Source organism: Macrosteles quadrilineatus, unplaced genomic scaffold (assembly GCF_028750875.1).
Source record: "Macrosteles quadrilineatus isolate MER2022 unplaced genomic scaffold, UCM_ALF_1.0 Scaffold_3__2_contigs__length_128488019, whole genome shotgun sequence".
Taxonomy (NCBI): domain Eukaryota; kingdom Metazoa; phylum Arthropoda; class Insecta; order Hemiptera; family Cicadellidae; genus Macrosteles; species Macrosteles quadrilineatus.
Window position 1 is genome coordinate 116,728,528 of NW_026542596.1, and position 17,873 is coordinate 116,746,400.

At 34.2% G+C, this 17,873-nt stretch overlaps 1 protein-coding gene across 2 annotated transcripts; it reads left to right on the forward strand.

Annotated features, from left to right (window-relative positions):
* Positions 1-507: 507 nt before the first annotated feature.
* On the forward strand, positions 508-17,600 carry LOC128990212 (nucleolin-like). Of its 2 annotated transcripts, none has more exons than XM_054412503.1 (6): positions 508-726; positions 5,779-5,901; positions 8,069-8,234; positions 9,359-10,493; positions 13,072-13,923; positions 15,849-17,599. In XM_054412503.1, exons 1-6 carry the CDS (start codon positions 654-656, stop codon positions 16,767-16,769), a joined length of 3,270 nt encoding a protein of 1,089 aa, XP_054268478.1. In that variant the 5' UTR covers positions 508-653; the 3' UTR covers positions 16,770-17,599. The 2 variants fall into 2 exon arrangements, with proteins under 2 accessions (XP_054268478.1, XP_054268479.1); XM_054412504.1 differs by having other exon boundaries at positions 619-726; positions 5,784-5,901; positions 15,849-17,600.
* The last annotated feature ends 273 nt before the right edge of the window (positions 17,601-17,873 follow it).

A 17,873-nucleotide genomic window follows, 5' to 3' on the forward strand; every position in this document is an offset into this window, starting at 1 on the left:
ACTGTAGGTCCCGGTTCGAATCCCGCCGGTGGCATTAACTTTTTGTCCAAGATTTTTTTTTATTTTCAGCAAGTTTGGTTGGTTTGGTTTGGTTATTACAGTTTAATTTTATTATTAAGTCATTATAAAATTTTAATTGAGCAATTTCTAGTTTTATTTTATAAAGAGAATTATTTTTCCGATTACTATAAACTTTTGTTATATTATTTCTTTATCAGCAAGTTTGGTTAGTTCGGTTAGGTTATGATAGTTTAATTTTATAATTAAAAATTAATAAAATTGAATTTTAGGCATTTATAATTTTATTTAATGAACAGAACTATTTTTTCGATTAGTAAACCTTCATTGCCAAAGTGCTTTTTACTACAGCGCTGTTCACGGAGGAATTTTGAACTAAATGCCTCATTTGTACCTCCCCTAAGTCAGACCCCTCACCAGCCACATGATTGTGTTTGTTTCTTTATTTGATTGAGGTTAGGTTTTGGTTGTTTTGTGGTGTGTTGTAAGTAGCCTAAGTTAGATTGTTTGAACCTAGGTCCTAGAATCGATAGCATAAGTTCAGTTTATCTAAACTGTGGCATATCTGATAAGTAAACAAATTAATTACTGAGTTTCAAGAAAATGGAAAGTCTATAAGAAGTATTTAAATCATAATGTCCATGCTTGCAGAGAAGAAGAAACGTGAAAAGTGGTGTTTAAATCCACGTGGTAAAGCTTGGAGTGAAGGTCGGTAGTGTAAAGCCTATTTTTTTACAAATTAACTAGTACACTTAAATTAACATTTACCCATACTGTAGTTACACAATTAAACCGTGGTTATGGTTATATACTTATTAATCTAATCACAACGAGTAAGGGTCAGACCAAATTAAATTTTACAGGCGATTAAGCTGAAATTAGGCTATAACTTTAACTTACCGTAATCATTTTGATTAAATTGATTGCAGAATGTTTGCTGTGTGTTGGCCTAGGCGGGTACAGTTTCTTAACTGGGCTACGCTAATATTGATTGAAACTATCGATTCAATTAGTAAACCTTCATGCGATTTTTTCACCATCAGCGCATGATTGGTTGGTTAGGGCTATGATAGTTTTATTTTATAATAGATATAGGCCTATTTAAAAATATCGATTAACCCTCCGAGTGTTATGTGTCGTAAAAGGGACTCATAACACATCCACTGTAGTGTTATGTGTCGCTTTTGCGACTCACAAACACTGTTTACGGCGACGGCTCTGGGACTGACTGAATCGGATTGAACTGGATTGAGTTAGGTATTGTTTTTTTCAGCAGATTCAGAGCTTTCTCCTCTGATCACTTTTAGCGAATTTCCCATATAGGGAATAAGCTATTACCGTAGGTCTCATGGTAAGACCTAGACCCGGGACCGATTTACTTTTTCGTTTTGAGGTCCCCAGAGGCCAAAAACACCATCCGTTCAAATTCATATATATATATATATTTATATATATATAAATATATATATATTTATATATATATGTGTCCGTTAGCGCGATAACTCGAGCAAAATTGATCCGATTTTGATGAAATTTGGTACAAACGTGTAAACCTACATTTATTCGAACGAGTTCGCGAACCAGCATAATCGGACCATGGGATCAGGGGTTTATGGGGGGTTTTATGGGGTAAAAATGGGTTTTTCTCATTTTTGACCCTAAAAACTTTAAATTTCTAAATTTCTCTCTAGACCATTTTGAAGAGCTTAAAAAAACAAATAAATTAGTATATTGAAGTGTTTTTGAATGTTCATTGACTACAGAGAAAATTAAAAAAAATTGTAAATTTAAAATTCCCATGTTATTCTTATAGAGAATAAATAAACTGTTCTAGTTTGCTTGTTTATGGATATACTGTTAATCAAATTTGGCAATTTGGTTTATTTCATACTAAGCTATCAATATTTCAATTGAAAAAACACACCTCAACATCTTCCCCGTAGCAGCAAACCTAACTACTCACTAAAATTAATGTTATTTAAATAGGAAATAAATCTGAACATTTATAGGGAATATTGTAGTAGAAATCAAGCCGGGTAAATGGAAATCCGCTTAGTATGCAGGTTTGCTGCGACGGGGGTATTATTCCTTTACAACTTCTTTTTTTATTACTAGGGTAATTATTATTAGATCCCAAACCTATTTTATCGTGAAAATAATAGCTTTATAATGGCTGTTAAATTTCACTTCTTACTTGTACTTTCGGCTTGAAGATTCAATTTGCCGCGGCCAGTGCCTAGTGTCATAAAACTGTTTATGGTTTCATATTAAACATGTAAATAATCTACAGTCTTGTTTTGTAAGTTAAACCCTTTTTTATGGACATTTTATCTTTCAATTGACAAAACCACTAGCATTGTTGTTTGCATTAATGTTTTATCACTATGTAGGCCTGCTTGGTTTCAAATTATGTCATTGCATTTTCTGTATCTTTGTCTTATATTGTTGGCTATTCAGGTTTCAATGTTTTTTGTTTCCCATATATTTATTTATTGAGTTGTATGCTTTAAGCAATCAAAATCTTATGTGAACTAGAATGATGATGGTAACTTTGCTGCTATTATAACCTCATTGTTTGTTACTCAGTTTATATAGGCGCCCTCCTAAATAATTAGGTCTAGGCCTGGGTATTTTGATTCTTGAAAGAGCTGTAAAATATATTAAGAAAATGTAATTGACCCTATAAGATAAACAACTAATGATTGCTATGTGTCGATATTAACTTTACAAATGAAAATACAATAATCTTACTCTGTGCTTATTGCTTATTAATAGCCGCTTACCATACCTTGATTTTGTACTAAGAATTGAGTAACAATATGCATTAAAGATTTTTTTTCATAAGTAGTCGAGAACCTAACGTTGTGCCAGGGCGAATCATGCCAAATTAATCCGCCTGGATTGGATAAGCTATGTTATGAAGTTTACGTGACGGATGGAGATATTTGTCGCTATCGCAGGAGAGAATGATTGCGTTTCTCTGTTACACTATAAAAGCTTTACCTAAAGTATAGCCTAGGTAGGCCTATGTTTGTTTACTTTCAATACATTTCTATTTTGTCATTTTTAACTCTTATCTATTATTATTTACTTTTCTCTCTGGTTCAACTACGGTGAATAACAAGATTAATACGGTACAGTTTGACAAATCAGAAAAATTATTCGGTAGGCCTAATGACACCGACAAAGGTTACGGCAAAGTGTCCTTAAATGTACGGGAATTGTCCATGAATTTTTTATCCAGAATGTAGTAGACACCCTGATCCTGGTCACTGCCACAAACTTTTATCAGTAGGCCTACAGTTCACCTTTGTACTGTACCGGCTCACCCCTTGCTTTGCTGGATACGTTCCACGCACAGATCTGTAGTCTATGTGGATGGGCAAATGCAAGGCTAAAAGAGGCCGCCAACCTCTTTTTTTCTAAAAAAAAAAAAACAATAATAATCAGCTGGTAGTTTATGTATAGGCTAATGTATACCCTTTGGGGCTACCAGCCGCCTGTACAGGGCCTGTTGTGAGTCGTTGCATGCGTGTATTGTGTGTGTGTGCGTGTGTGTAAAAGGTGAATGAATGGTTTCCTACTCCCAGTGATTTTTGACATCATTACTAAATACTTTCTTAATTTGACTTTTCATTTTATTTACATTTGCTAGTTATTTTTCATAGTGTTAACGTTATCTGCTGTGGCTTCCTGGTAAAATGATTTTTCTCCTACTTTTGTAAATGCAACTTGTCTATATAACAATGTTTAGATTATAGAATATGGAAAGACTGATGTACTCGTTCCTCACGCACAAGCTTTGCCTATGTGGGGATGTAATTTCTGTAACCATTAATTTTCATGCAATAAATGATAGGCTATATTTAATTTTTTTTTTTATTTTATCAAAGTAAATGTAGGACGGACAAATTAAAGTGCAACCCATTAAAGGTTAGGATGGTTTGTTGGTTAGAAGTATCATTGAGGCGACATTCACGTGATACACAACGTATAGGTTATGGAAAGTAATTTTTAACTTCAAATTCAGCTAACAAAATTACTTAGTTTACTAAACATTTCAGTAGGCTACAATACATAGGCTAGCTTACTTACATAGCCTACAATAATCATCTTGAGAAATAATGGTTGTATACGTCCTACATTTTTACTATTATACATTAACTACCAGCTGATTATAAAATGAAACTGTTTAAACTTAACCAAACCTTACCAAACTGCAGTAGCCTATGTGAGTAAATGTAGGACGTAAACTAAAGTGCAGCCTAGTTCAATAGGCCTTATAACAGTACTTTCTTATCATACGGGCAGGCCACCCTTATACAGCACGCTGTGGTGGTTATGTTAGGTTGGGTTATCATAAACATGTTTGACTTGTAGGACTTTCCTCGTTTTGTTATGAATCGAATGATACCAAATAAGTCATACTTTCGCCCACCAAATCCCCTCCAAGTAGGCCAAGGTGCACCTCCTTGACCGGAGGGTGCACATTATCTGCCACCGCCTGTATCTGCATCAGTGTCCTGAGTGACGACTCGTTCAATTCGAAATAACAAAACGAGGAAGTCCTAAAATACTTTAATACTTTCTAGTGTCCCTGTTGCTCGAATTCAAGCAATTGATAAGTGTACTTTTATTTTGTATTACAGGCGTTATTTTCAACCAAGCCAGCAAATATTTTTAGCAAACTGTTAAATTAGCAAACTTATTCTCTGTTTACAATTAACATATGCTCTTCTTCTCACTTTTGATTTTTGACAACAGCTGGAGTTTCATAACAATTTTTGTTTCCAATGTTAATCTTATGGAGAAATACAAAACTTTAAAGGGCTCCAGGGCCTCACTCTCTCATTATATCCCTAAAAAGAAAGTTTCCTGCACAGCTTCACGTTATGCTCAATTTCCAATGACACCAAAAACATGACAATCGGTTCAGTAGTTTTAATAATCTTATTAAATGGCGACCATACAAAGTAGGTATTTTAAGCCTAGTATGAATGGAGATACAAACATATTATGATAACCCAACCTAACATAACTGCCGCAACGCGCAGTATACCTACTTGGCGGAGTAGGCCTACATGTGACAGCTAGCGGCGGCGACACAATCAACTCAATTCTCGCCGACAACGCTGCCTTCTGGGAGGAAGAACTCAAAGGCCGCTAATTGTAATCATGTCAAATGTAGACAGTAGTCAATTAAAGTATGTTCTTTCCAATTAATTATGTAACCTAAGTTTACTGTAGTTATTTTTGGTCTCCGGTAAAAAAATCCCTCTAAAATAAGTGGCTTCCGTATATTATGGAAGTTTTTAAATACCTTAGACACTGCTATAAGAATTGATGTGGACAAGCGTTTTTATAAGGCTTATACAGTTAAGTGTTGGAAATCACCTAGATTGTAGTACTGTATAATGTTCTGTACCAGGTTAATGAGTAAAAATAAATAGAATCTGGACAAGGTCACTAATTGCTTAAGTTCATGTTTGTTTTTCAAAGAGGTGTAGCATGTTTTTTAGTTCCTTTTTAACACAAAGAATAACATTTGGAGATCTCTGGGATTTTAAACCCTGAAAGAGTATTTTTCCCATTTTTCTTTTCATTAAAATTACGCATATTTTTTGGCAATGCTTACTAACAGTTTGGATAAAATATCATTTTTGTTCAGTTTTACGTGTTGTAATTTTAAAATAATGAAAGACTTGTTCAGTAATAAAATCGCATGTAAACCGACTAGTTTAACCAATATATTTTGTCCAGATCAGAACAAGTTTGGACAGCGTCTGATGGAGAAGATGGGATGGAAAGCAGGCGAAGGCCTAGGAGCAAACCAGCAGGGTATCACAGACATAGTCAAAACGAGAGTGAAAAACGACAGTAAAGGTTTGTATAATTGTACAGGTAATACATTAGCTCTGTGACTATCTACATTTTAATACTATGATTGAAATTCCGACATGTACAAAATGTGTTACAAAAAGAGTTTTTTAAATTATTAATTCATTGATTGAATAATATATATTTGTGTTAAATTCATACACTGACAACAACAAGTTAGACAAGTTTTGACAAAAAAATGTTTTAGGCCTAACCCACTGATGCCAACATTTTTATTTCTCTACTAGCTGTGTGCCCGTTCTACGCACGGGGATCTTAAAGTAGACAGTTGAATGTGACAAAAATCACAAAATGTTTTGGGGTTTTTGGACATTTGTAACTTTATTTCTTAAGTAGGTAGGTCATGTATTCCATGGAAAAGTACCGGTATCAAGGATCGTCATCGAAAAGGTTGTTATGAATAGAATAAATAGGTAGGCGTACGTACCCAAGAGATGGGCTATGGGCCTATTGGCTGTATGGTCCAGCGATTGCATCACACGGTGAGTAGAAACAGAAAGTGAAACATTGGAAAAGCGAGTTTAGCATCATCCGTATACCTCTATTTCTTACAATCACCCACTGCAGTTGTCATTTTTTTACTTTACACTTTACACAATCGCTATTGAAGCGCCGTCAGTGAGTGGAAACCTTGTTTGTAAGCTATTGGCGACGATCATTATAAGTGTCCCAGTCCAATACAACACTGATTCAAGGTCTTCTTTCTGGTTATTAAAACTCAAGAACAATTTCACACACAAATAATCTCTGGTTCCTGACCTGGATGATGCCTAGTTATTTAATTTCATTTACGGTTACACTATAATATTGCACTTGCGATTAATTAAATCCGTTATGTAAGAAATACGTTTTTAATCTCACTTTGTTTGGGATTTGCTTTCAAAACGTGATCAGAAATGATTGCAGTATTCGTAAACAACATTTGTAAACATATCAGTGACAGATAGAAAAAATAATCTTGATCCGAACAGCTGTTCGTTATTTCATAGATGATTATGTAATAAAAATTGACCGAAAACTTGGCAAAAATCGCACAAAACTGCATTTTTGAACGTCCGTAATTTTATTTACAAAGTAGTGAGGCCATGTTTTAATGGCTAAAGACACTCTCGCCAATCCAGTGAATACATTAAAATGACTTGGATCTTGATAGGTACTCTCGTTTTCATGGAGAAGATTGCGTAAAATGCCATCTTGAGTGTTACAGAAAGACAGACAGACAGAAATAGAGATAAGACTTGTTTCTGCTTCTTTAATGTATAAAACGTAAAAATAACCTAAAAATTTATAATTCTGAGCAATGTACAGAGTGAGTCGGTGGCTCAGTCGGTAGCGTCGCGGACTTCGGGCCCAAGGCAGCGATGTCGTGGGTTCGGAACCCGGTCACTGCCGATAACATTTTATCAGTACAGTTCACCTTTGTACTGTACCGGCTCACTCCTTGCTTTGCTGTAAACGATCCACGCACGGGCGCTTAGTCTATGTGGACGGGCAAATGCAAGGTTAAAAGAGGCCGCCAACCTCTTTAAAAAAAAAAATAAAAAAAAAAAAAAAAAAAAAAAAAAAACTCTAATTTATTTATATAGATTAAATTATTATTTTAGGTTATGCCCTTTATCATACTGGCTATGTAATTCCAAGCAGGATTTGTCTATTTTTAAACCTAAATAAAGCCAAAAAGAAAAGAAATTGGTGTAAACTCACTACTGTTGTTAATTTATACCCAAGACGGACACCGTTTATTTAAGGTCTTTCACTCTACCAAATCCACACATTAGTAAGTTCAATATGTATTGCACATGTACAGGAATTTAACCTTAAATTGTCGAAAGACCTCAACACTACACTTGTCAGAGCAACGCCATAGCCAACTGAGCTACCATCGGCTGATCAGGTCTACTATCACTGTAAACAAACAACGATACTTGTGCTTGTAGGTTAGATTCAGCAAACTACTTGAGTGCCAGTGGGTTATCTCGCTGAGGGTTATCTTGCATCAAAATGTGGTCACGTTTGCATAGGCTTACTTGAGCTTTTGTCAATGGGCTAAATATCATGGCATATTTTGAAGCTATTCTATCATGTTGATGATAACTTACTGTCTTATCCATTTAGAGCTATGGTTAGTAGGTAATCCTTTTGTGTGTTTTAGGTTTGGGATTTAAGGAGAACGGGGAGGAGTGGATGAAGACGACGAGTGAATACGACTCCCTACTTGAGAAACTTGCCAGCAGCAATGGAGAGGAAGGGAAAGAGAGTCAAACTGCTGCGCCCGTCTCCCTTGAGGATCGCTCCAAGAAGTCTAGAGCTCGTATCCAGTAAGTCAATATGTTGTTAATCTTTTAGCGAATTTAGAAGCATTAGGCATACGCACCTAGACCTAGACCCGGGACCGATTTACTTTTTAATTTTGATATCCCCACTTGCCAAAATACACTATTTGTTAAAATTGGTTTATATGTGTGTGTCTCGTGAGTTCAATAACTTGAGCAATTTTGTCCAATTTTTATAAAACAAAATGTTTGTGTGGTTTGAAATTTGTCAAAAATTGATTTATTCAAACTTACCCTTAAAACATAAAAATGGCCAATTTTCATACAACTATTGTTAAGAGCTTAGAAGACAAATAATTTTGTACATTGAAGCGTTGTTGTACAATGAAAAAGGTTACAGAAAAAATTTGAAAAAAAACCTGTAGCCTACACATTTTTAAAACACCCATGTTATTTTTAGGAGAAAACTTAAGCTGTGCAGTTTGCTTGTTTGTGGATATTTTGATCAAATTTGGCAAATCCTTTGATAGAGTACCATACTATTTACATTTCCCGCCAAAAATCACCATTTTCCTCCCCTGTAGCAGAAAACCATAGGTACTCGTTAAACCTAATTTTATTTGAATAGGGAATAAACCTGGGTCGCCGGAAGGTTGACACCAGAGATCGAGGGGGCAGTTTTCCAGTCACGGACACTCAAGTTTTGTTGTCATACTGTTCTAAACTAACCTAACTTAACCAACCAAACCTGCTGTAACATTTCAAAATTCTGTATGATATAGGCCTACATGCCTTCTCTGTCATCAAATGGAATTAGGTACTCGAATTAAAATTACAATTACATAGCATCACATTTTGCTAGGGGGGTAGTATTCCAGTCGCGGACACGGCTACCATATTGGTTAGTTGGCAGATTTTGTGACGTAACGTTTCTGCATTCCCATAAATCTGACTATTTGAAGGGAATAGGGAAATATTTTTGTAGAAATTTAATCAGACGAATAAAATTGTGCATGGTCTGCAGGATTACTGTGTCAGGGTTATTGTTTTTACATCACTGATAAGTAGTCGAAAGTCATCATAACCTGTGCTTTTGCCCTTTTGGTCTAACTTACTTGTAATTAATTGTAGCTTGAAAGAGTCATATTGTATCACATTTTTTGTTTCAGTTACCACAAGTTTACAAGAGGAAAGGACGTAAGTCGTTATTCAGAAAAGGACTTGGCTTCCATATTAGGACCTGAAGTAGTAAAAGTGAAAAGTGAACAAAAGACCTCTGCTGATTATACCCAAAACCAAATAAATAAAGGGAGCCTAGAAGAATACTTTAGCAAAAAGTTAAAGTCGAAAGAGAAAAATTGTGATAAAAACATTGAGGATGACAAATGCAACGACGGTGAAGATAATGGGATTGATTCAAAAAATAATTTAGAGTCAGACCCTCCTGTCCCACATAAAAAGAAGAAGAGGAAGAATGGCAGCGTTGAAGATAACCTGGTGGAAAACTCAAAGGAAGATAATATATGCAACGATGATAGAGAAACTGTGATAGATTCTAAAGATAATTTAGAGTCAGACCCTCCTGTTCCACCAAAAAAGAAAAAGAGGAAGAAAACCGGAGTTGAAGATAACCTGGCAGAAAACTCAAAGGAAGTTAATGTATGCAACAATGATAAAGAAAGTTTGATGGACTCAAAAGATAATTTAGAGTCAGACCCACTTAAAAAGAAGAAGAGAAAGAAAACCAGTGCCGAAGACGACCAGGCAGAAGAAAAATCAAGTGTAAACTGTGATGAAGATATACCAAAAAAGAAAAGGCATAACGTGAAAGCAGAAGAAGAAAAGACAACAAAATATGAAGAGTCCTCTAATGTCAGTAACCTTGTTTCTGAACAGAGTCTAGCTGATGAAACTGAAACCACAAAGAAGAAGAAGAAGAAATCCAAAGTTAAACTTGAAGAGGCAGAGGTACAACAAACAGAACTTATTAGTGAGTGTATGAACAATGAATTTGTAAATGCTGAAGATACTGTTTCACAAAAAAAGAAAAAGTCTAAAAACAAAAGTGAAAAATTAATGTTAGACTCATCAGAAGTTATAACTGAAGATGATGTAAAACCATCAAACATCAATGTTGCTGCATCTGATACTACTGAAGTTGTACTAAAGAAGAAGAAGAAATCAAAAGAAGTTTACCAAGAACAGGAAGAAGAGCCTTTGCTGAACGTATCGGTAAAAAAAGAGAAAAATAAACCACCAAAAACAGATCAATCTGAAGAAGAAACTGCGCAAGGAATTAAACAGGTAATTAATGGTTCTTTAAATGAAGTCTCAACTACTAGTCACATTAAAAAGAAGAAGAAACGCAAAAAAGAAACATCATGTGGTTAAAACATGTATAAACGTTCTTTCAATAAACTCATTTATTGAAAGTAAAAACGGTTTTCATTCTCCTTATAGTGATCAAAATATTCACAAAAGTTGATTTAGTCACTGACTCAGTCATACCTATTTATCAACTTTGTTGTTATTTGGTCACCAACATGGCAACTTTTAAGGCATATGAAAATGTGTCTTGCATTTTAAATTAACTTTTTGTGCTTATTTTTTAGCCTATTTTAATTAATAAAGGAATTCTGCACATCTGCAGGAAAATATCCTTCCAACAGTATGCGTAGATTTTCCCTGCGATGCTGAGAAAAAAGGTTCTCAAGAAACATGCTTGACTATTAATATATAGGATGATTATTGCTTGTCCTATAACGGTACATGACTTCCCAATATTTTTTGTTTTGTAAATAGAAGCATGTGAACTTTTCTTCACTGCATTTAACACATTATCATTACTTAAACCTGCATAAGCTTAACTACACTTAACTACAGCTAACATTTCCCCGACATTTTACGTTAGGTTTGCAATGCATGACTTTGTTTATCCACGATCATTCAGCCACTCATTATTTTGGATAATTGAGAGTCTACTGTATTGAAATTGTCAAGATATATAGAAGAACCATTAAGTGTATACTGCGATAGTTTGATTTTAACCCTAATATCAGTGTAAGCCACAGTGCAATGAAGGTGGGTTGGCATACAGGGTGGGAAAAAAGTCCCGGGACAGTTGAATATTTCAAATACCTCCGCCGCAGTAAACTTGCAGACTAAGAGAATTTCAACTTGTCTGATTACATTTTTACTAAAATATTTCCATAAATAAGACATATTTATTTATTCCCTATTTAAATAACATTAGATTTAACAAGTGCTTAGGTTTGCTGCTACGGGGAAGGTAAAAAGTGTTTTTTGACCATACGTCAATAGTATAGGATGAAATAAGTAAATTTGCCAAATTTTATCAATATATATCCATAAACAAGTAAAGTACGGTACAACAATTTTCATTTTCTCCATAAGAATAACATGGGAATTTTAACTTGTCACTATTTTTGACAAGCCGTTCAAGGATTCAAAACTGCATATTCAAGATATCTTTAAACGGCTGCCACATTTGATTCAGTTGTCCCTTTGAGTTCAATTTTGCAGAATTGTATTCTGCTAGTAAAGCCTTGTAATTTGATGCGTATATCAACTTCTAAACATTTAAGATTTTCTTTTGACTCCAAGCGGGCCGTCCTCCCCTGAGGAGGTAGCGCATCACTGAATAATGTGTTAACATTTAATGCCCAGTAACAGCACAGTACTAGGTTACTTTTATTACTTTTTGAAATATTTAACTGTCCCAGGACTTTTTTTCCACCATTTAAGAAATGTATAATAATTTTATAAGTGAAAATATGCTCGGGCATAATACTGAAAAAAATGATCATATCTAGAGCAATAGTCAAGTTTATTTTTTAGTTTGATAGAACTTTAAAATAGTGTGGACAGAATAAGGCAATCTTCCTCAGCCGCGTTTAGACAAGCCTAGTAGGCAGGCAGGTTTTCTCAGGTAACTTGAAATCCACTAGCTGAGGCTGGTAACCTGTCTTCCTACTGTCCTTGTGTGAACACGGCTTTAAGCAGGGTTCTTAATGTACGAATGTTAGGAAATCGGATTAATTATTCAATGAACTCTAACTCTGCACTCTTTGTAAGATAACAGAAGAGTCATATTGCAGTATCTGTTTCCATCCATATGTTTGAGCCTATGTCTGCGGATCATTGTTAATATTGAGATGGCTTCAGATTAAAACGCATATGACTGGTAAAGGAGTTTTTTGTTGTCTTTTTATATCAGGGATATGAGTTTAGATAAATTACTGAAGAACTCTTGTCTTGAGAGATGTTTTGCCTTAGTGTAGGACTACTTCAGAGTTAAGCTAGAGAATTTACTCCCTAATGAATTGTTTAGGTTTTTGACCTTTTATGCATATTTCTGAAGTCCATACATGCTAATTTTCTTAGGTAATGTAGATAAACTCTACCTTATCTTAAAAAAGCTCCTAGTGTTCAAAAATTATTGCCATTTGTCATTAGGCTATAAATTGATGTAACTAGCTTTCTATATCCATGAGATGATTGGATGTTTCATAGTAACAAAACCAGCATAAGGAAATATGCCTAACCCCAAATACAAATTACTCTGGTGCTTTCTCACTTGAAATGAATAAATATTTTCACTTTTTATATAAAATATTTTATTGACTGCCAACTGAGTTAAAATATATGTTGGTAATTCGGCTTAGTTTAAGTTAAAAGGATTTGTTTATGGTGACTTTTAATCTTTTCTAGGCCTCTATATGAAAACTATTTTTGTAATGAATTTCAGAGTAAGCTTTGCATTTCATAATACACTTTCAAAATTTAAAATTTTCTTTCATGGTGTTTTTTCATCAATGTGAAGGTTAAAATGTTGGGTTTTACTGGAATGTATTACTTTCAGGTAGCTTCGTCTAAAAAGGCGGAAGATTGTATTGAAGTTCTTGGCCGTAAAACTCGATTGAAAAAGATAAACAATCCATGTAAAACAGCAACCAATGACTCTTATCAAACTGAAGAGTTCATGTGTTTTTCCACAATGAATGTTTCTCAGACTGCAGCTGAAAAAGATGTTAATAAAAACTCAATACCTATGGCAAAACCAGATGCTAGTATGGAAGGAAAGACCAATATGAAAATGACAAAGCAAAGCAAAAATCCTCAAATTATAGAGAAAGTTATGGAAACAAAATCTAAAGCTATGTATAAAACGAAAACAGACACGGTTGAGGATTCTAACGTTATGAAATGTTACGAAAACCCAAATTCTGAGGAGGCCAATGTACCAAAACATGTTGTGGCCTACGAGTACAGGCTTGTTGTAGCACGACTGAAACATCTGGAAATATCACCACCAAAAGTGAAAATTACTATAGAAGAAGAAAAAAACCTTAATCCAACAATAATCAGGAAACTAAGACAAATAGGAAAAATTAAACAGTTTAAAACCTTATTGGCAGCCAAAGATAAGACTGAAATAGAAACTTTGGTGTCAAAATTTTATGAGAATTTAAAACCAAAAATTGAAATGATGACATCATTGGGTGAATTAGAAGAAAAAGTATATAAGATTGCTAAAAACTTGGAAGGGAACTTAAATCCCACAGAAAATGAAAATGTGTCTACTATTGCCAAAGAAGAATTGCCAGAGAATGTTGATTCATTGAAAAGTCAATTACAAAAACTTGAAAACCTTTTTAGTCGTTACAGAACAAACAATGATGAATCGAATACTTCTAAAGATAATACCAATAAGGTAAGAGATTTAACTACGTTAAAACAAATGGTTGAAATCTGATATTATTTTATACATTAGTACAATATTATGTTTTTCTATCAAATATACAGGGTGTTTGTGAACTCTCTCGAAAAAATTCACAGGATTATTCTGTGGGTTAATACATGAATATTTTACATTATAAACATGGGTTGCCGGAGCCTCGTTTTCCGTCTGTCTGTCTGTATGTGTTTTTTTATAAATAACCTTATAACTCGAATTTGAATCGAGGTACAAACTTTAAATTTAACACACTTGTGTATTTTAACGTGGTACACAAACATACAAAATTTCATTTCGTTGACTTTAGCCGTTTCAAAATGGCGGCCATCTAAAATCTTTGACCTTAAATTACATGAAAACTACTAGAGTTACAAAAAGAACATTAGAAAAACAAAATGTAGAAAATTTTATGCCAAATCAAATTACACATAGATCCTAAAGATCGGACAACAAACAGCTGAGTTATTATTTTTTTAAATAATTAATAATTTCTTTACTGGCTTTTAATTGTTATTGTTTATTCTTTGAAATCATCTGATCCTTTCTAAATTGTTACAACAATGTAAGACAGCTGTTTGGACAGATGATTTTGAGATGATGATCAGATGATTTTTTTGAGTTATTAGTTTTTTGAATAATTAATAATTTATTTACTGGCTTTTAATTGTTATTTTTTATTCTTTAAAATCATCTGATCTGAAGACTGCTGGTTTGCCCTAACAACAACATTTAGTTTTTTTACTAGATGGTAAATGTATTAAGTGTCCTATTTTTACCTTAACCATTGAGATCTGTTTAAGATTACGTACTCTGTATCAGATGATTTTAATGAATAAACAATAACAATTAGAATTCAGTAAAGAAATGATTAATTATTTAAAAAATTAATAACTTAGCTGTTTGTTGTCCGATCTTTAATATCTATGTGTCATTTGATTTGGCATAAGATTTCCTACATTTTGTTATCCTTGTGTTTTTTTTTGTAACTCTAGTGGTTTTCATGTAATTTGAGGTCAAAAATTTTAGATGGCCGCCATTATGAAACGGCTATAGTCAACGAAATGAAATTTTGCATGTTTGTGTACCACGTTAAAATACACAAGTGTGCCAAATTTAAAGTTTGTACCTCGATTCAAACTCGAGTTATAAGGTTATTTATAAAAAACACATACAGACAGACAGACGGAAAACGAGGCTCCGGCGACCCATGTTTATAATGTAAAATATTCATGTATTAACCCAAGGAATAATCCTGTGAATTTTTTCGAGAGAGTTCACAAACACCCTGTATAAACTATCATAATATTGAGCAATTGTCTGTCTACGAGGAGATTGCATAATTGTTTGAAGGTTCTTTTGTTGTATAGGCCTAAACTACATAACAACATATCTTTAATTTATTATAAACACCAAACTCAGAAGATTTGTATTTTGCCTTGCCATCTAGCACATGGTGTCTGTGCTAGAAACCTTGTTTTTTTCAACTCCATCATATTTAAAATGCTAGTAATTGCGTCTTAAGCTGAAACCCTTTTAAAAATCGGTAAAAAATGCCAGTGGCATTAAAAACCACAACATTATAGAAAAAGTTAAATTTACTTGGCTGACCTAAATTTCAATGAAACTCAAACTATCTGGACAAAACACAATTTTTCTGGATTGTAAAAGTTAGGACATCTTTTACCATTGTAAAAAAGTCTGGATGACAATCATACAAGCAAGCCTACGTTCCATGAAACAAATACCTCTAAATAGCTCTACATTTTACCACTAATTTATGTAATAGTATTTTAAAGTGAATATGAGATAAATATGCTGTTCCAAAGTATATAATCAATTTAGAAAAATTAATGTGAAAAATAAAATAAAAACTCATAATTTTAAAAAGCATACATTTTCAGGAGGGTTCAGATGCAGACGATACGGCAGGAGAAACCGATTGTATGTGGTTGAAGAAAGCAGAGAAGAGACTTGAAACTTTGAAAGAGAACCAGAAACTGTTGTCCGAGGGCAAAATACCACCCAATTTAACTCTTAGTGTAGAGCCTAAAAAAGTTCCCAAAAAGAAAAAAAAAGTATTTGTCAAAGTAGTTAAAAAACCTAAAAAACAGTACAATGAAAAACACGATTTCAAAAATACAAGCTACTCCAGAGGGAGAGTTGCACATAACGTCAGGAACCAAAGAGGTAGAGGTGGAATTAAGGGGGTACAAAGTGCAATTCCACACGGGGGTTGGGGAGTCCTCAAGTCTTTTGGAACAGACGGGCAGGAACTTCCAAATCGAGGTCAGAACACAGGAGGGTCTGGAGGCGAAGGGTACGGAGGAGGCTTTTTCGATGAAAGTATGTGGAGAGGAAGAGGAACTGGTAGAGGTGTTATGGGGCGAGGAAGGGGTGATTTTGTTGGACGAGGAAGGGGTCATTTTATGGGGCGAGGGGGAGGCTTCATGGGACCATGGGGAGGTAATTTCATGGGAGGAAGAGGTAATTTCATGGGAGGAAGAGGTAATTTTGTAGGACAAGGGGGAAGTAATTTCATGGGGCGAGGAAGGGGTGCATTCAGGGGCCGAGGAAGAGGGGATGTAAGAGGAAGGGGGAGAATATCACAAAACAACTTCGAAGCAAAACTGTACGCTGAAAAATGTAAGGAGCTTAACAAAGTACCAGAAGTTTGTTTCAATGGTGTGAACTTGAAGCTCATATCTGGTTATGCTGCCAATGTAACTCCCACTAAAACCACTGTGCTTAGCAACACTGAATCCAAATCAAGTGGAAGTCAACCTGTCATTTCCAATTCGGTCACAAAACCGGGAGCATCGTAGCAAAAAAGAAAAAAAATAGTTTGTTCAAAAATTTTGTTGAAAAGAATTAGCTAGGCCTATATAAATTATTAATAATTTTCATCTTTGATATTTTTTAATGTTACAGTAAAACCATATGAAATCAGTCATTTTTATGCATCTTAAATGCAACGCAAAACATTTGTTATAAAATACCTTTACTTAGGTACGGTACCAAAAAATACTGCAAAAATTTCAATGCTATACAGGGTGATCAACTCAAGGGGGCCACCATTGGGATATCGGAAACGGTAATAATTAGAGAAAACTTTAAATGGGGGACATTCCTTTATTTTTTGTTGCAATTAAAAATATGAATTTTTAGTTTTTTTTAATTCAGGCGCCATTTTCCAATATGGTGGCCAACTGTACAATTTCTTATGGAACACCCTATATTTGATCCTGTTTACGGATAGAGCATACAATTTAAAAACTTTTTTATTCTTGGCATAATTTTCATAAACCCACTTGTTTGGGAGTTACAGCCTATGAAATAAACGGTATCAGCATTGTGACACATACTTTCTCCCATAAGTTTGTCAACAACCTTTATCATGTGTAAGCGGTGAGAGTAAATATACGGAAATGGGATTTGTACAATTTTGTTCAGAATTTAAGGACTACACATACTACACATACTAACATACTAATTTTTTATCAAAATCGTTCGAGCCATTTTTGGGGAAAAACCAGGTTTTTATGGGAAAAAAACATAATTTACAATCACTTTTGAACCCTAATTTTTTAAGAAATAGGATTTGTACTATTTTGTTCAGAATATAAAGGACTATGACATACTAAATTTTTATAAAAATCGTTTGGGCCATTTTTGGGAAATCCTTTTTTTCCGGTTTTTTATGGGTTTTTATGGGAAAATCCCCATTAAAAATCAAAATTTCAAAAAAATGCTGGAGATACCATGGATTAGAACTTGCATACCAAATTTCATCTAAATTGGACCACAGGTGTAGTCCCTAGCTCTGTACACATCCAGACACACAGCCATCACTTTGAAAACCACTTTTTTGGGTCCAGGGGGACCCAAAACGAATATATCCACTCAAAACTCGAAAATTTTGACGAAAA